The sequence below is a fragment of the Thalassophryne amazonica genome, chromosome 16 (genome assembly GCF_902500255.1).
Source record: "Thalassophryne amazonica chromosome 16, fThaAma1.1, whole genome shotgun sequence".
Lineage (NCBI taxonomy): Eukaryota > Metazoa > Chordata > Actinopteri > Batrachoidiformes > Batrachoididae > Thalassophryne > Thalassophryne amazonica.
Genome location: NC_047118.1, coordinates 19093175 through 19113529, shown reverse-complemented (window position 1 = coordinate 19113529; position 20355 = coordinate 19093175). Strand labels below are relative to the sequence as shown.

Here is a 20355-nt window from a genome sequence, read left to right as displayed (position 1 = left end):
CCAGAAAGTTGCCATTTGAAATGACTTTAGTTTTGTGTCATGTCTGTGATCTGCTTTTTTTTCTACAAAATTAAACAACTGAATGAACATCCTCCGACGCCGGTGATTCCATAATTTTTGCCAGGTGTTGTATTATGGACTGTAGATGATGGAATCCCTAAATTCCTTGCAATTGAACATTGAGAAACATTGTTCTTAAACTGTTGGACTATTTTTTCACTCAGTTAACAAAGTGGTGATCCTCACCCCATCTCTGCTTGTGAATGGCTGAGCCTTTTGGGGATGCTCCTTTTAAACCCAATCATGACACTCATCTGTTTCCAAACAAGTGTTCTTTCAGCATTCATCAACTTTCCCAGTCTTTTGCTGACTCGTCCCAACTTTTTTTAAACGTGTTGCAGGCATCCATTTCAAAATGAACAAATATTTGCACAAAAACAATAAAGTTTATTAGTTTGAACATTAAATATCTTGTCTTTGTGCTGTATTCAATTGAATATAGGTTGAAGAGGATTTGAAAATCATTGTATTCTGTTTTTAATTACATTTTACACAACATCCGAAGTTCATTGGAATTGGGGTTGTAGTATTGGCATATCTTTAACTAATTCTACAAATACCCATTCTAAATATCCCCTATACATAAGCGCTGGGCTATTTTGCTTTTTTTTTTTAAATCTTGGCCTGTGACCTTGAATTTTAACCACTTTTGTCTCAAAAAAATATCACTTTTATTGTTGGTTGATCCACATTCATTCTACTTGGTTTGGTCAAAATCAGATGAAAACACTGTTATTTTGTTCACACAAAAAGACAAAGAACATCCAAGTACAATAACCCTGCACCACAGCACATGGGTGTATTTTTTTTTTATCTTGGCCCGTGACCTTGAATTTTAACCACTTTTAATGCAAAATAAAATCACTTCATCGTTTGGTGGTCCTCATTCATTCTACTTGGTTTGGTCTAAATTACATGAAAACACTAAGTTATTTTGTTTACACAGAGACAGACCCAAAGAACACCCAAATACAATCCTCCTGCACCACTGAACGTGGGTGTAATAATAAAAATATATTGAAACATATGGAATGAATCTTTATAGGACTGAAGCTCCATTTGTAATTTCACCTTCTGCTCTTATTCCTGACTTTAGGGTGATAATGGACCTCCAGGTCCCCGTGGAGAGGATGGGCAAGAGGGATTAAAAGGCCAAGCAGGACTCATGGGAGAACCTGGAGGCCTTGGGATAGCCGGTGAGAAGGTACTCTAATAACAGGTTTTATTTGCATTTCATGAAAGGATTTGACCCACATGTTGAGAGATGAATTTATATTATAAAGTATTTATCATTCAGTTGCTGCAGCTATAGTAATGTAGAGGTCATCATGAGTCCAAATGTGGTAACATTGACCCATGCAGTGCTTACCTGAAACCAGAATAGCATAAATTAATTTATAAAATAAATTGAACTCCAAACCTCATCTGATGTTAATAGGACCCGACCTAAAATGGCCCAAGAATAATTGCAACCAATTTAAAATGCCAGAATAAAGCCTGATTGAAGAGAACACACACGCACAGGCGTATGGGTAATATGTAATGATGCTTTGCTCATTAACAAATTTAACCCTCTTGGGCCGATGCCGTCGTATATGATGGCTGGGACCAAGCTTTACTAAATTATAAATAACTTTTTAATGATATTAGATAGAAGCGTACTTTTGTTTTTGCTGAAAAGTTAACTCCGTGGACTTTCGATCCACCGTTGGCCATCTTTGTACTTCTCATAGAAGCTGTGTGATGACGTGCGCAATGTGAATGTCCAATCGGAATTGGTTCACTGTCACACGGTTTTCCAAAATCCAATCGTAGGGCAGATTTACCTCACATGACAAACCAAAGATTGTTTTCAGGAGTGATATCTTACTGGTTGGCCCATCTGAATAGTCCCCTAACTCCTCCAATGTGCCCTGCTCCATTACGCACAGCGAAAGTGAAAGCAGATGGAGAGCCTCGCATGACAATCTCATGTGTGCAAACAAAGAGTGTGTAACTATCAGGATTGCTCCACTAGTTTGCATTTGAATGTTACTGGATTACTCTGTGGCTCTCTCCCTCTGGCATAAAGCACTGTTTACCATATCAATGAGGTGAGGGAGGGGCCGCTCCTCAGACTGGAGAATAAACGCATAGACCATTTTGTATATATTGTTCAAAATGTGCATTTGTGTTTATTGTTTGAACTTTTTTGCTGTACAGTCTTTCACACAAGACCTCAAATTACCTTTATAAAGTGTCAAAACAGTTGTTTATTATAGTTTTCTGTGTGTTTTGAATAAACGTGTGTGGAAAATTATTTTTCGCTTTACTTTTCCTTTGTTATTTTTGATTGTAAACCTTTATTACGCTTATAAAACACAACAAAAGCATATATATTATGAAAGAACAGGTTGTCCTAAAAAAAAAAAGAGACATAAAACTTGATTGTGGGATGCAGGGAGAGCTGTTAACAGTGATAAAAAAAAACATTTATGCCAGGCGAGTGAACTATCCAAAAAATGCCCTCGGACCCCAGAGGGTTAAGATATTAAACAGTGGAGGTACTGGCCTGACTGGTGGCTGCCGACTCTACCTGTGAACATCCAAAATATAAAACTACATTTGTCAGGCCACAAGTTCATACTGCATGTGATTAATTTGCTCTTTCTCTACAATATCTGACGAGGTTGATGAGCTGTTTCTCCATCCACTCACAAGGAGACACACCCTTTGATCAAATTCTACACTTTTTCTACATACTTGCTGAGTGCTAGCCTGGCTCTTATCTGTACTGTCCCTGCTCTCACTGTGACCCTATAAGTTGGCTTTGTCCAAGGTTTCGGTTGTCACCCAAATCGTCTCTTCCTCACTGAAATATGTCCCTCTTAGTTCACTTCATACAAACAACACCTTGAGCTCAGTGTCCTACTATTCACGTTGTCCTTGCACTGACAGGGAATGTGATCTAATCCTTCTGTTCAAGCAGCCATGCAGAAATGAGTGACCCAGTGCAACATAATGAGATCTGAACCAGACTTAATTGTTTAGACTGCATGTTTGGACCTGATCAGGTCTCGGGCCATCGGGTTCTTGGTGACCTGTGAAGACCTCCAGCAATTAAGCCAATTAAAACAGACATTTTGCCACCTCAGTTATAAGAAACCATTGTTATAAACAACTTTGTCAAAGTATTTGAAACAGAACTTATGGGATTTAATGCACATTTTTCTTATATGTGGTTGCAGCCTGCTCACATGCCAACACTGCTGTCCAACCATTGTGCATGCTGATGCAGTTATGTGATCATCTGTCATCACTATAATGATTATTAATATACTCTGTGGTACTGATGCATATATCACCAACACGGAAACATTAAACAAGCACAATCCCATGGAGAAATCCACTGAAATCTGACCAAAATTCTCCAAAATAAAAATACTTGAAATATATATTTGTAAAAAAAAAAAAAAGGAATTCATGAAGTATATAAAATATCCCAAATTACAATAGCTCACTATATTTGTGGGTTTCTTTAGTCATAATATTTTTGAAATGAGTCGATAAATAAAACAGATTTTGTTGTGATCACAGCCAATAAATGTGGCTATTATCTGTCAAATCATCAGTCTTTCCTGAGAGCAATTATTGGGAAAATACTGAAAAACATGTTTCAAGGCCTTTCTAAATTATATATATTTAATCCAGTTGCAGTTCATAATTGGTAAATGTTGTCATTGTGTTGCAGTACTGCTTCTTCATTTCACAGTCACAGTCTTTATATCATATGTTTTGTAACTGGCTTGGTGCAAGCTTGGCATTAGATGCAATGTCAAGGCACTGACATCACACCTAACATTGGTACAAGGCGAGCGCCTCTGTTGTGAGCAACAGGATCTATCAACTTCTTAAAAAAATAATAAATAAATTGTGTGTATATATATATATATATATATATATATATATATATATATATATATACATATCAATCAATCAATCAATTTTTTTATATAGCGCCAAATCACAACAAACAGTTGCCCCAAGGCGCTTTATATTGTAAGGCAAGGCCATACAATAATTATGTAAAACCCCAACGGTCAAAACGACCCCCTGTGAGCAAGCACTTGGCTACAGTGGGAAGGAAAAACTCCCTTTTAACAGGAAGAAACCTCCAGCAGAACCAGGCTCAGGGAGGGGCAGTCCTCTGCTGGGACTGGTTGGGGCTGAGGGAGAGAACCAGGAAAAAGACATGCTGTGGAGGGGAGCAGAGATCGATCACTAATGATTAAATGCAGAGTGGTGCATACAGAGCAAAAAGAGAAAGAAACAGTGCATCATGGGAACCCCCAGGCAGTCTACATCTATAGCAGCATAACTAAGGGATGGTTCAGGGTCACCTGATCCAGCCCTAACTATAAGCTTTAGCAAAAAGGAAAGTTTTAAGCCTAATCTTAAAAGTAGAGAGGGTGTCTGTCTCCCTGATCTGAATTGGGAGCTGGTTCCACAGGAGAGGAGCCTGAAAGCTGAAGGCTCAGCCTCACATTCTACTCTTACAAACCCTAGGAACTACAAGTAAGCCTGCAGTCTGACAGCGAAGCGCTCTATTGGGGTGATATGGTACTACGAGGTCCCTAAGATAAGATGGGACCTGATTATTCAAAACCTTATAAGTAAGAAGAAGAATTTTAAATTCTATTCTAGAATTAACAGGAAGCCAATGAAGAGAGGCCAATATGGATGAGATATGCTCTCTCCTTCTAGTCCCCGTCAGTACTCTAGCTGCAGCATTTTGAATTAACTGAAGGCTTTTTAGGGAACTTTTAGGACAACCTGATAATAATGAATTACAATAGTCCAGCCTAGAGGAAATAAATGCATGAATTAGTATATACATACATACATAAGTGTAATACATATACACACACACACACACACACACACACACACACACACACACACACACACACACACACACACACACACACACACACACACACACACACACACTTGCATTCATGATGGATTTAATCATTCATGTGTCTGGAAAACCCACTAGTGTTACCCTTGTGTGAGGCTAGTGGCTAATGTTAGCATGAAAACTCACTAGCATCACGTAACACAATGCTAAAAGGCATATATTAGCATGAGTTGAATGTCTCTATCATGAGCAATGAGCTTTATAGCTCATTTATAAAAAACATATTTAGAGTTGCTATTTTGTTTTGAAAAATCACACTGCCCATCTTTAGGTGAATTTACATGTTGCCTGAAAAAAATTACAATTTCACTATGTGTGGTTTTTTGTGTGTTTTTGCCTGGACAGTTAAACATAACAGACACACAGGTTTGGGCCACAGAGAATTATGGTATAGCTGGTTTTCTGATCTGTCCTGCTTTTATATTTTCTCTGTTTTTTGAAGGGTAACCTTGGTGTGCCTGGATTGCCAGGATACCTGGGAAGACAAGGGCCAAAGGTGACTTAACACTGATGAACAATCACACCACTTAATGCGTCTTCTGTTCCCTTAACGGTTTGAACATAAATGATTTATGTCTTTGGCTGGGCTGTTTTTTTTTTTTTGTCTGATTAAAAATAAAGTATGATAAATGGCTTTTAAAAAAAGAGGCTATTTTATTAATAGTTCATTAGTGACATTGATTCATTAAGTGTTGATGGATGGCACATTTAAGACTGTGTTGGGCTCATGGATTAGATTTGCTTTAATTCGATACAGTGGTTAATTATGCGTTAATAAGACATTGGGGGTTGATGTGTGATAATGGAAGGCTTTGGCTGATTAACCTCGACGTGTTTCGCCAGGGTTCACTCGGCTTTCCAGGTCTGGCCGGCGTCCCTGGAGAGAAAGGACGAAGGGTGAGGATTCAAGACATTTTAGTCCCCATCGCTTTCACATTGGGTCTGTTATAAAATGCAGGGTGCAGTGCCTGAATGATAAATAATTAATGATTATCATGCAGGGTCCAGCTGGTCAGCCGGGACCCAGTGGTCAGAGAGGCATGAATGTAAGTAAAACGATTAAACCGCACCACGTATGCATCATTTGTTTTTGTTTTTTAAAGCTTTATTTGCTTGCAGCAGCTAATTACCCCATTGATTGGCTTCATGTTGTCGGAGTATAGTACAGTGTGATGTCTCTGAAGTGTTCTTACATCATCACTCATTCATTTTCTACTTCCAGATGTGTTGTGCATGTGCTAATAAAGCTGTTTTTTATTTTTCACAAGGGACCCAAAGGTGGGAGAGGAGCAAAGGGGCCAACAGGAAAGCCTGGAGAAAAGGTGTGTTTGGGCACAAATAAACTCACTTTCCAACAAATACAAAGACAAGCATGTGTACAGATGTAAGGACAATAAGCCTGGCTGACTCGTAAAGTGACATGAATGTGCAGTCCTTGCTGGAAGTGGTTGTTGTTGATATCTGCACGTTGACAGGCCATCTGGTGTGGTGAGGAGCTACTGTTTAGCAAAGGAGGCTTCAGTTTGCACTCACGCTCATATAACATCTTGGAAAAAGATGCAAGAATAGAGAAAAAAATTCAGTAGCTGTTAGACCCCGTCACACAAAGGGCGATTGAGGCCGAATGGTGTCAGAATGACACTTCCGCCCACAGTCGGGAAGTACTGAGGTGCAGTCTGAAGACTGACGGATGGCCGTCTGCATAGTTGGTCCCATTCGCGCGGCTGTCCTGAGTGTGTTGCACAGTTCAAAACACTCTTGGTCTATGTGCAGTTTGTGCTCCATCTGATCGCAATCTACATATTCTGACGATATCATAACAGCATTTGAAACAATCTGATTGCGGTTGATTGAGCTCTGAGATAGATCGACCAGGGCAAAGCCTGCCAGCATGTTGTGCCATGTATGTCCACCTCAACTGGACTCCAGCCAGGGAGGGCAAAGGAAATGCTGATATGTAATCACATGTGTGGCACACATTCATCAATGTGAACAGCTCGCTATCAAACTGAAAGCATTGTGTACCACTGCAGGTGGCGCAGACAGGGCTGCAAAAGGTGTCCAGTGGCTAACAGCTGTGCATGCACATGCACGTGCTACCTGTGCGCACCTGTAGTGGCTCATTCAGCAGTTATGAACACACACACACTGAGTGATCATGACATCATTTCCAGCCCAGTCTCACTTTTTTTTTCGTGCTCCCGTCATGAAATGATTCAAATTTCTGTGACGGGGATTTTTTTTAACTCACTATTACTAACCCTACTCCTACCCCCAACCCTAACCATAACCCCACCGCTTCACTTTTAATTTCGTGCAGCCATCACAGAATGTATTAGAATGAATTTGTGCTGCCGTCACGAAAATGAGGCGCTTTTCGTGACAATATCATGAACCAATAGATTAATGAATACGAGGTCTGTTAGAAAAGTATCTGACCTTTTTATTTTTTCAAAAACCTGATGGATTTGAATCGCGTGCGCTTGCATGAGCCAACCTTGAACCTTCGTGCGCATGCATGAATTTTTTCACGCCTGTCGATTGCGTCATTTGCTTGTAAGCAGCCTTTGTGTGAGGATGGGTGTAGTCTCTCGTCATTTTTTCATTCCAAGGAAAAAGACGGAACGACTGGAGCAGCGCCGCATCAAATTTTGCCAGAAACTGGGTGACAGCCAGGTGGAAACTATTCTGATTATTTAGACAGCTTTCAGTGACTATCCTATGGGCATCACACAAATTAAGGAGCAGTACAACCGGTTTAAAGACGGCCGCACAACTGTGGAGAGCGAGCCACGCTCCAGGTGGCCATCAACATGCTGAAATGATCAGATCATTTCCAAAGCGAATGCTGTGGTGATGCAGGACCATCGTGTGACTATCCGAGAAATTGCGGAAGAGGTGGACATCAGCACTTTTTCGGCACATTCCAATTTGGCCATGAAAAGAGTTGCATCGAAATTCATGCCGATGACTTCAGCACAAAGCTGATGGAGGAGCAAAAGTGCCTTCGTGTTGAAGTCTCACAGGACATGTTGTGACATGCCCACCTCTTCCACCATTCGGAAGATTCAGACAGCTTTCGGTGGCTTTTCAGTCGTGTGACTGTCCGAGAAATTGTGGAAGAGGTGGGCATGTCTTGTGAGACTTCAACACGAAGGTGCTTTTGGAAATGATCTGGTCATTTCAGCATGTTGATGGCCGCCCGGAGCGCAGCTCGCTCTCCACCGTTGTGCGCAGTGCTTAATTTGTAAAGTGGGAGGTCCCAGAGTGCAGAGGATGGGTGGCTCCAGTGCAGAAAAAAAAAGAAAGTCGGGGGGGGGGACTTGCGAACAACGCTGTGCTCCACACTGAAAATAAACTGGGCATGTATTGTAGGCCTAATAACACTAGTCACACCAAATCCGGATAGAGTACAAATTCCTGTTTAATGATGTACAGTGGTCCCTCGTTTATCGCGGGAGTTATGTTCTAAAAATAACCCGCGATAAACGAAATCCGCGTAGTCAGCGCTATTTTTTACACTTATTATAGATGTTTTAAGGCTGTAAAACCCCTCACTACACACTTTTCTCAAACAGGCATTAACATTTTCTCACTTTTCTCTCTTGTGTAAACACTCTCTTTCTTCTGTGCGAGAAGATTATAAACAGACACACGCAGAACACAATGCGCGGCTCTCCCTTCACTCAGTGCCTCTGGGGGTACGGATGCGGGACCCGCAAAGAATCCAAGTCCTCTCTCGGTGGCCACGGAGCTCTGCGGTTGCGGTCAACATCCAGATCAAAACAGCGAGCGTAGCCTCTGGACCTGTTGCCAGATTTGGCGGAATTCCGCACAGCAGGCGGTGATTTTTTTTAATTTTTTATTAGTTATTATTTATTATTTAGTCAAGAGAGGTGGCGGATCACGGATCCAGTATAAACAGCTGGCGGAGCCAACGTCAGGTTCCGGAGCGCGTGTCCGAGGTTCCGGAGCGCGCTCTGGTTTGCTCCCCCTCAAATTAAGCCCTGGTTGCGCGGACGTCTTTAAACCAGTTGTACCGCTCCTTAATCTGTGTGATGCCCATAGGATAGTCACCGAAAGCCGTCTGAATAATCCGAATGGTTTCCACCTGGCTGTCGCCCAGTTTCTGGCAAAATTTGATGCGGCGCTGCTCCAGTTGATCCGTCTTTTTCCTTGGAATGAAAAAATGCAGAGACTCCACCCATCCTCACACAAGGGCTGCTTACAAGCAAATGTCGCAATCGACAGGCGTGAAAAAATTCACGCATGCGCACGAAGGTTCAAGGTTGGCTCATGCAAGCACATGTGATTCAAATGCATCAGGTTTTTGAAAAAAATAAAAAGGTCCGATACTTTTCTAACAGACCTCGTATTTCTTGCTGCTGAATCACGACACGCTGTGAGACTGGGTTGGCACTTGAAGATGTGAGTGACCACACCGGTGGTGGCTTGGACACTTATGCCGTGAGTCCGGTCCATACGCTGGTTGTACTCCAGTGTCCAGTACCGGCAGGGCCTGTGCAAAAGGAGGACACAGTGCTGCCTCCCACTCCAGACGTTTGGACATTAGGCAGTCTTCAGCCCGTTTTCTGGTCATCTGACAGCAGTCTGTGTTGTCTAACTGTTGTCTAAATACTCTTTGGATGCGATCATGCAGGTGTGGACGAGGTAGACTGGACGGGATCCACCCACAGTCTTACACACCTCTTTACCTCCCGGCTGTGTCTGGATCATGGCCATTTTTGCCATATTGGCCTGGTTCCTGCGCATTCTTACTATGTGACAGGGGCCTTATTATTGTAACTTCTTTTTTCAGGGTTCTGCTGGACAAGAAGGACCTCAGGGCTCCCATGGAGAACAGGTAATCTTACAACCCGAGGACTGGGGTCATAAAATCTTTTCTTGGAGATTACCTGCCCTGTATGTTTTCCATCCCTGCACTAGAATACTCAGTATGCACTAATGTCTATTAGGAACCTTAACTGTTATTGTAGTATTTACTAGAAATAAGCAAACAAATAGTACGGAGACAATTCAGGCGTACTACATCACCACCATATTTCCTGACCTTTGGCCTGGATGTTTATAACTGACACATATGTATACCACATATGCCATAAAAATTTATATTTTTCAAATGGCAAATTTTTGAAATTTGTGTTACTTAATAAATGTATATTTGTACACCATGCTGCTACCGTTGTCATGTATGCCCACTATCTTCTTTGCATTCTTCTGGAACCTTCTTCTTCAATTACCAGGCACCAGTTGCTTCATGAGTTAGTCCATTTGCATGCTATGGCGTTAGTAACTCTAGGGATTATGACATTCTGCTTTTTGCCTACTACATACCGAGTTAGTATGAGTATTTGGATGTAGAACATACCTACCTACTGCTACCACAGCTGATTAGTCATGTCTGGTGTTTCCTCACTCTTAATTGAGTGATCACACCTGACTTCATTGGGTGGACTGGGGAAAAGTCAGAAAACATGTAAGGCATGTGATCTCCAGGAATAGGATTGGTGAACCCTGCCCTAGGACAATACATGACAGTGTGTTCATAGGATTTTGGTTGTAAAACAATTTTGGCATCACAGATCTAGGAAAAGTATTTGAATCTGAGATCAGGTTTGATGCCAATGTGGAGTTGATTGCCTCACTTTAGCATCTGTGATAAGATTTTATGTGAATGAATGAATGAATGAGTTTATTCGACACACAATTCAACAACAACAACAAAAACAAATTCATAACAAAACAACTTTACAAAGATCCCGTGTGGCCGAAAGGGTGAGAGCAGAAGCAAAGCTTATAAATACCCACCCCTTATACTAAAAATATAACAAATATATACACATATGCACAAACACAATTTCATAAATACATATCTACACAATCACCTATATATATATATATACACACACACACACACACACACACATATATATTACATACATAAATACATGTACATACATACGCACACACGATGACAGTACCAAAAAGAAAAAAAAAATGTGCAAAGTTAGAAGTTAGTCAATACACTCACATTTACAAAATTAAGACAAACACTGGCACACAACACACAAACCCAAAAGTAATAACAAATCAATAGACCTACGTCTTCAACTAGGTCTATTGCAAGCAATTTTGTTATTATTCTTGTAATGCCTTTTAAAGCCTACTAAAGTACCAAGTACTTTAATATTGTCAGGACAGTAGTTCCAGATGTTAACACCTTTAACAGAAACACAATGAATTTTGCAGTTGTTCGGATCCTTGATTTCTCAAAAAATAAAATTCCCCTCAAATTATAACGGGGGTCCCTTGGTTTAAACAGATCCTGGACATGTTGTGGCAGCAGTTTATTTTAACTTTGGATTGTAACGTAATCAACCAAGTCCCAGAATATTAGAATATGTAAACAAGCAAACAATGGATTTGTTGGCTCGCAATGTGATTTGTTACAGATAATTCTTACAGTTTTTCCTTTGCAACAAAAATATTGGATTGTATTAGTTTTATATGTAATTCCCCATATTTCGATATAGTAGATCATATATGGAATGAGCAATGAATGATATAAAATAGTTAAAGAGTGCTGGGAAATGAAATCTTGTGCTTTATGCAGAATGTCACTTTTATCAACCATTTATTTAGTCTTTAACTTTTTCACCTATTTGCTGTTTTTTTTTTTTTTTGAGTTATCAGTGAAGGACAAGAGTAGCTTGAACAGCATTGTGAAAGTTTGCTGTAAGATAATTGGAGTTCAGGAAAGAGAACTTATGTTCCCTTTGGGAGAGACAGAGGGTTGTGAAAGCAAAAGGAATTATTAGCCAACCTGGCCATGTTTTGCCCACTTAATTCTCAGTGATGCCCCCAGGCCGGCATTACACTGCACCTCTTACATGAACAAATCACTACTTCAAGTCTTTCATTTCATTCCTTCTGCTATGAGGCTATTAAATGCCAGCAGCAGCAATTTCAGACGACTGGTACACTCCCGTGGACTGAGATGTCTTTTAATTTATATTAGTTCTTATTTAAATGACCTGCACATAAATGTTCCTATTTTATTGATTGATTGTTTGTTGATACTAATATATTGTGTTTGACGTATAACCACTTTAGCTGTCAGTTTTGTGGTTGTGCGGTCTTTCTAAGCTGCAAATGAATTGCCCTTTTTGTAATCAATAAAGTGGTCTGAACTGAAGTGAACAGAGCAGTCTCATAAGTTGGCGCTAGATGATGATCAAGTATTATAACTTGTCCTTTATTATTGTTTTCTAGGGGCCGAGGGGGCCACAGGGAAGAAATGGTGAACCAGGACCTAAAGGGCCTAATGTGAGTGGATTAAGATACAGGAGTTTATTATTGTTCAGCAAAAAAGACCAAATAAAGTTGTCGTATCTACTTACCTTTGCTGTTTGTTGGCTTTATTGCACTGATATGAGAAAATGTGTCCATTTAAGGGTCCAACTGGAAAAGATGGATTACCAGGTCATCCTGGCCAGCGAGGGGAACCAGTGAGTCACATTTAATTTAATAATAACACTGTGTATACTCTTTTTTTTTAAAGTATGCCCTTGAACACTACCTTGAAATAAAGCTATGACATCAGCAGTGAATTATTGAAGTTTCATAATAAGACCAAATTGAGAGGTTTAAGCCAAATAGACTAAAACACCATGCATGTAGACCACAAATACATTCTGTGCATCCATCACTTGTCTTGTTCCTCAGGGCTTCCAAGGAAAGACCGGACCTCCTGGGCCTCCGGGTGTCGTTGGACCACAGGTAGGAGAAAAAATGTCAATAATATATACGGATTCTTACAAACAAGTGATACTGTCAACCTCTTCAGAATGCATATATGTACAGTATATGAAAATTCAGTAAGGTATATCTTATATATTATATTCCAGTTCTAAGGTGGAACTATGCCAGTATACAAAGGTATATCTAAAAAGGAAGAGTAAAATAGGAGAGTAGAAAAGAGTAGAGTAGAGCCACTTAGGTGCCTGGTCTTGAGAACCAGGGATGGTAGGTTAAAAAGCTTTTTTATCCCATGGGAACTCTCCCTACCCACCCAAGCAGCTCAAGAAAAAGGTATATATAATACAATAAGTAATAAGACATAAGAAGGATAAGACATCACAGGAGAAGATTGTTATCAAACACAAAGGAACCAACTATTTTGTAAGCTACGATGAACGTTGCTAAAGCCGACTAGATAAGCTAATGTTAGCTGTTAGGTATTATGTTAGGGGTGCAATGGTACACCTCCTTCACAGTTTGTTTTTTTGTTTTTACCCAAGGCCATCAAATATGGTCATTCGGTATTGTGAAGACTGCGTCCAACCGTGTGTCCGTCTGTGCTCAACATAAGTCCAGTCCTATTACTGCCACGGTCTTGAAATTCACAGGGAACATTCTTGGGACAGAGACTTTGGACAAGCTTAAAGATGGCTAACCTTGACATATTTTCAGAGGTATTTTAAGAGGTTAAAATGTCACATTCTGTTTTAATCGGTCCCATTTTTTTAAATTATTATTTTTCCCCTCCACATCTGGGAGGGCAATGCCCCAGTGTCTCCTATGGGCCAGCCGCCACTGCTAATAACACCTCTGAATGTATTTACAAGACTTTTCACAGGTGTTAGCAAGGTGACTTCACAGGCTCATAGCTAGCTACAAAACTTTCATTTGTGTGTAAATATATCCTCTTTGTCACATATTATATAAAAGCTGGGGGAAAATAAGCAATTCTAAAACTGAAAACACTGTTTTTGTAACCTCATAACACCTCTTTACAAGGCATTTTATGCCATTAGCCTGCACGCTAACTTCTGCTAACTCAAAGCTAACTTTTTATGGAGTTAAATTTGTCTCATTAACACCAGCAAATGCACGGAGGGTGATCTACAAATATTCAATGATTTGTACAACTTCTGCTCTTGTCAAAAACATATGTACATGCACACGCAAAGCTTCCTGCAGATGCTGTTAAAACATAAATATTGTTTTTGATTAATTGATTGATAGAGGGGCTTTAATGAACATGTACAAATTGTATGTAAGACAATAAGGTCTTAATAATTAATTAAACAACTGCAAATTATAAAGAACACAATGCTTACACAGCCGAGAGGATTTTAGCATTGCATTATATTTATGGTTTGTTGATGTACCACAGACTGGAAGTACCAAAGTCCAAGTGGATACACCACCAAAGTCCTAACACCTCAATTATCTGTATTTATAACAATAAAAAAATATAGTCATAGGAGTTCTAGGAGTATGCAGTTCAGAGTGGTGAGATCAGGAACTTGATCTGCAAACCCACACTTCATTGACATAAAAAATTTAAATATTCTACCTCAAGTTAGCTGACTGAACACACTTGATGATTTAATGATGTCACATATGATCTGATCACGTAGTCTGATGATGTTGTGCTCTTCAACTGTTTTCAGGGCAAATCTGGCGAGACTGGTCCACCTGGAGATCGAGGCCACCCAGGCTCACCAGGACCACCTGGAGAGCATGGTTTACCTGGAACGACTGGAAAGGAGGGTTCCAAGGTGAGAAGTCTTAATCATAATGTCAGACCTGTAATCACTTACCAACATCACCGTGTTGTTGTTTTATAGTATTAGATAAAGAAGACTCTCTCAACTCTGCCTGAATACCCGATCTTATCACCTTCTCCTCTAATTTGCTAATAAATAACAGAGGAAGCCTTGCGGTGTGGAGTGTCTGATGGCTCATAAAAGATAAATGCTCCTTCTTGGTGTGATTTGCTAGTCTGTGTGATTTATGAGTATCAGCACCTGCTTCCTGAAGGATACTTGCTACATATCTAATCAGGTGTGTACGTGTGGTTTCCAGGGAGACCTGGGTCCACCAGGTGCTCCTGGGAAGAGTGGTCCTTCTGGGCTGCAAGGCTTCAGAGGCAGTCGAGGCACTCCTGGTCCGACGGTAATGCAAACGTCATCAAGAGTGTTTCATCATCAAAAATAGAGAGCACACAAACCAGCTAAGTGTTATAACGTATAGTACTGTTGGTAATTGTGTGCAGGGTCCTGCGGGTCTAAAGGGAGGTGAGGGCCTACGTGGTGTTGCAGGACTGATTGTAAGTCTGACTTTGTGAAATTGTACTGGAGCGTCCTTTAGAGTGTTATATTGGACACATGGACATCAGTGTTGCCACAGTTACTTTGAAAAAGTAATCCAATTACTGATTACTCCTTGATAAAGTAACTTAGTTACTTTACTGATTACTAAATTGTAAAAGTAACTTAGATTACTAGTTACTTTTTTAGTTACTTTCCCCAGCTGTCGACAACAACCCTCTGCCACCTCAACATGACAATGATACTTGTTTTGCCAAAACTCACCTTATAGTCACCCTTTCTTGACTTCAATGAAAATAAATATGAAAATAATATTTATAATAAAATAAATAATAAATACTTGTTTTATAAAAAGTAAAATAAAGACCTCTTTCTTGACCTCATATTTAACTGTTGACAGCACTGTAACAGTAAAACTTGCAGTTTCTAACCTACATTGTTTATAAATGTAACTATTAAATTCTTTGTAACATTTTTCTAACATTTAAATTCTCTCTAAACATTTTAATTGTCAAAATTAGTATTATTTTAAGTAGTATTAGTAATTGTAGTAAAAAAAAAAAACGGCTTAAAAAACTGGACCTTTAATCTAGGGGTGTTGTGGGGGGGCACATCCCTGCCCCACGCCCCTATTCCATCTAGATTTGCCACTGCTTTGGCGTTTGAGCACAAAGAATGGATAACGTTTATTTATGCAGAAAACATGACCAGATTTACAGGTAAGAAAGATTTATTGCATTTTCACATCATGTTGTCCTCAGAAAGAGAGTTTAGGTGCATTTGAGTGGAAAATAGTGTTAGTTGTTGATGCGTCGTGGAGGATCAGCTGTTTTTAGCAGCAGATACGGAGCAGCTCAGCTCAGAATTCTAAATAAAGGAGAAAAAAAGTATAAAAATGTCTTTGTGAAGCTCAGTGCAGGTGTGCTGTTGTCACCGTGCTTTAAGAGGTGAGGACGAGTCGTAGCTGCTGCAGAAAACCGCGGATGAAAAGCTCACAGCTCGCTTAAAGTGAGCAGTTCAGTCGAACCCCGACCCCCTGCCCACGGACCAAGTTTAATGCTGCTATCGACCCACAATGCAAAAATAATAGTAACGCACAGTGACTTGGAGAAGTAACAATCTGATTACTGATTTGGAAAGATTAACGCGTTAGATTACTCGTTACTAAAAAAGTAGTTAGATTAGAGTAACGCGTTACCGGCATCACTGATGGACATCCTGTAGGAAGTAAGAAGCTGTTTCCATGGTGATCCTTGATCGTGACCACTGTACCAAATGTAAACGGCAACCATGTGACACACTCGCATCACCTCTCCATCTCCCTGTCATTTCCAGGGTGCCACTGGAGAGAGGGGTCCTGCAGGGCCGGCTGGTGGTATTGGTCAGCCTGGACGAGCTGGTGTCGCCGGCCCTCCTGGGCCAATGGGAGAAAAGGGCGAGCCGGTAAGATTCGGAGTGTTGCTGATTTGTTTCTCAGGCAACCGTGTCTGCTAGCACACAGTGTACCATCGTCTCCCACCACTGGGCGGTAAACAACACATGCTCTGAATTCAGTATGTGTCATTATGGGACAGACAGCAGGGGAGCTGTTCGAGAGAAAATATGTGCATGTGATCACTTGTGCTTTTAATGCAGCCTTCCTCCTCATGTGCTCCACAGGGGGATAAGGGCCCTACAGGGCCGGCTGGGAATGATGGGGAACCAGGATCTATAGGGTTGCCAGGTCCTGCAGGACCTCCTGGGCCTCCAGGAGAGGATGGAGACAAGGTAGACACAAATAAGTGGATGTAGGTGTTTGCACTTGATCATCAATGTCAAAAATTGAAATTGTGTGTATGTGTGCGTTTGCTGCCATAGGGAGAGACAGGGGGGACGGGGCAGAAGGGCAGCAAAGGAGACAAAGGAGAAGCTGTGAGTATGAATTTTAAGTGAGCTGTGCCAACATGACATCATTACCGCTTATCAGCAGGAGGTAGAGGACAAATGAAACTTATAATTGATTCAGGAACATTCACTGTAGTAGCCATTTATCTGAGTGGTGCATTTTTAACGGTTTAACATTGTTTTTCTTGGGTGAATTTGCACTGAATGTTCCTTTGGTCATCCAGGGACCCCCAGGACCTGTGGGACGTCAAGGACCTGTGGGCCCGCCAGGACAGCCAGTGTGTTGCACTAACTCAGAATACACTACTTTATCATTGTGTCATATCTTCATAAGAGAGTAGCATTAGCTTGGTGGATGCTGACCTGCGTGTGCTTCAGGGTGCAGATGGTGACCCAGGGCCACGTGGACAGCAGGGCATGCATGGGCCCAAAGGAGATGAAGGTTTGAGGGGTTTCAAAGGTGGTGAAGGGCCCACTGGACTCCAGGTAGGAATTTTTGTCACAAGCTTTATTTCCAAGGTTCAATTCTCATCTTATTTGTATAATGTGGTTGGCAACTTGTTCCATGCATGAGAATCTTCTGCTCAACACATCTGCATTTGTAGGGAATGCCTGGACTACCTGGAGAGAAAGGGGAGAGTGGTCACGTTGGATCACTGGTGAGTACTGTTCAGTATTCTCAGTGCATCCAAAAATGATCTCAAGTTCATTGCTATGGTCCTGCATCACTCTCAAACTGGGTTTCAACACAGCCCGTGTGGCGTCTTGAATAACAAATATGACTTCAGGCACAAATCAGTACTTTATGTGTACCATTCTAGGCCAAGTTGGCATGTCCAGGCCTTGACTCTGATATAAAATATTACTATTTGATTCAACTCAATTAACATCAGTTTATTTATACAGCACCAAATCATACGTCATCTCAAAGAGCTACACACAAGTAACATCTAAACCCTACCCACCAATCAGCAAGCACTTAGGCAACAATGATAAGAAAAAACAGAATAGGTGTTCTTTAGATATCTTGCTAACAAACATAAAAACAGAGTTACATAGGGACCAAGATGATCACAAGCGCATGCCTCTGGCAACATTGCTAACAATAGCAATGGGAATAATTACAATTTCAGTTGGTTGTTACTGTAATTACATTTATCACAGAGGACTGTTGGAGAAATATAGCTAATATTTATTCATGTGTGGATTTAGAATGATGATGGACTGGGCTAAAGAATTATGAACTAGAACTCTTCAATTGAGGCTTTTCAGGTTTCAAATCCCGCAAAATCTCGGAGAGTTCGCCGCGCTGTGAAATCTCAGTAACATTGAGAACTGCACTGAGACGCTCTGATCACGCTGTATTTTAACCGCTGCGCACGGACCACACCATTTACATCGCAACATAAAACTATTCTTATATTGTGCCTAAAACTCTCGTGAATATATTCTCTGGGTTTATAGATGTTGTTATTGCATTTGTTTTATGTAAACATGCGAGAATCACAGACTGTCTCTCCGTTATTTTCAATAGGAGCTACTGTGAGCTACAATCGCTTCCTGTTCATGTCGTTCTGGGAGAAAGTGAAGTTTGCTCTTTAACGTCTTGATTACTGTTCTTTATTGTCCTCTTTGTTCCAGACTAATATATATATAATATGTCTGAAATTCGGTTTGCGATTATTAAAGTCCACGCAGATTAAACGTAACAGACATGGATTATTTGTTATAATTGTTTTAGCAAGTTTTCAGGGTATCATGCAGCAGTCTCTTATTAACGTGACAAAAAGCATAAAAAAAATTACATTTTCGTAGTATAAGATTCATTTACAACTGTCATCGTGTAGATTCTCTATGTTGTTCTGACTGCAGCGACTCTCTCGCATGCAAGGGATTATGGGATACGTGAAAACCCCGAATGTAATTTCACTTGACACATATTAGTTACACAAATTCCCATTCCATTAGTGAGCACTGCTGTATCTATATCTATCTATATGAGGTCTGTTAGAAAAGTATCCGACCTTTTTTATTTTTTCAAAAACCTGATGGATTTGAATCACGTGTGCTTGCATGAGCCAACCTTGAACCTTTGTGCGCATGCGTGATTTTTTTCACGCCTGTCGGTTGCGTCATTTGCTTGTAAGCAGCCTTTGTGTGAGGATGGGTGGAGTCTCTCGTCGTTTTTTCTTTGCAAGGAAATGGCGGAACGACTGGAGCAAGCGCGACTGCATCAAATTTTGCCAGAAACTGGGTGACAGCCAGGTGGAAACCATTCGGATTATTCAGACAGCTTTCGGTGACGATCCTATGAGCATCACACAGATTAAGGAGCGGTACAACCGGTTTAAAGACAGCCGCACAATGCACAATGGTGGAGAGCGTGCTCGCGCTCCAGTCGGCCATAAACACGCTGAAATGACCGGATCATTTCCAAAGTGAACGCTGTGATAATGTGGGACCATCATGTGACTATCCGAGAAATTGCGGAAGAGGTGGACATCAGCACTTTTTCGGCACATTCCACTGTGACAGAAGATTTTGCCATGAAAAGAGTTGCAGCAAAATTCATCGGCACGAAGCTGATGGCGCAGCAAAAGTGCCTCCGTGTTGAAGCCTCACAGGACATGCTGGGACATGCCCAGCTCTTCCACCATTCGGAAGATTCAGATGGCTTTCAGTGGCTTTTCAGTCGTGTGACTATCCGAGAAATTGTGGAAGAGCTGGGCATGTCACAACATGTCCTGTAAGTCTTCAACACGGAGGCGCTTTTGTTCCGCCATCAGCTTCGTGCCGATGAATTTTGCTGCAACTCTTTTCATGGCAAAATCTTCTGTCACAGTGGAATGTGCCGAAAAAGTGCTGATGTCCACCTCTTCCGCAATTTCTCGGATAGTCACACGATGGTCCCACATCACCACAGAGTTCACTTTGGAATGATCTGGTCATTTCAGCATGTTGATGGCCGCCGTTGTGCGGCCATCTTTAAACCGGCTGTACTGCTCCTTAATCTGTGTGATGCCCATAGGATCGTCACCGAAAGCCATCTGAATAATCCGAATGGTTTCCACCTGGCTGTCACCCAGTTTCTGGCAAAATTTAATGCAGTCACGCTGCTCCAGTCGTTCCGCCATTTTCCTTGCAAAGAAAATCCGACAAGAGACGCCACCCATCCTCACACAAAGGCTGCTAACCAGCAAATGACGCAATCGACAGGCGTGAAAAAATTCACGCATGCGCACGAAGGTTCAAGGTTGGCTCATGCAAGCACATGTGATTCAAATCCATCATGTTTTTGAAAAAAATAAAAAG

At 41.0% G+C, this 20355-nt stretch overlaps 1 protein-coding gene across 2 annotated transcripts in view; it reads left to right on the top strand.

Moving 5' to 3' along the window:
• The window catches only part of col5a3a (collagen, type V, alpha 3a), a 212316-nt gene that overhangs the window by 150680 nt on the left and 41281 nt on the right, over positions 1-20355 (top strand). For both annotated transcript variants that reach the window (XM_034189960.1, XM_034189959.1), the window contains 18 exons: positions 1157-1264; positions 5463-5516; positions 5864-5917; positions 6022-6066; positions 6289-6342; positions 9840-9884; positions 12314-12367; positions 12496-12549; positions 12767-12820; positions 14500-14607; positions 14915-15004; positions 15105-15158; positions 16495-16602; positions 16819-16926; positions 17017-17070; positions 17268-17321; positions 17422-17529; positions 17649-17702. In XM_034189960.1, coding sequence (XP_034045851.1) covers positions 1157-1264; positions 5463-5516; positions 5864-5917; positions 6022-6066; positions 6289-6342; positions 9840-9884; positions 12314-12367; positions 12496-12549; positions 12767-12820; positions 14500-14607; positions 14915-15004; positions 15105-15158; positions 16495-16602; positions 16819-16926; positions 17017-17070; positions 17268-17321; positions 17422-17529; positions 17649-17702 — 1260 coding nt within the window. The remainder of the gene's footprint in view (positions 1-1156; positions 1265-5462; positions 5517-5863; positions 5918-6021; positions 6067-6288; positions 6343-9839; positions 9885-12313; positions 12368-12495; positions 12550-12766; positions 12821-14499; positions 14608-14914; positions 15005-15104; positions 15159-16494; positions 16603-16818; positions 16927-17016; positions 17071-17267; positions 17322-17421; positions 17530-17648; positions 17703-20355) is intronic.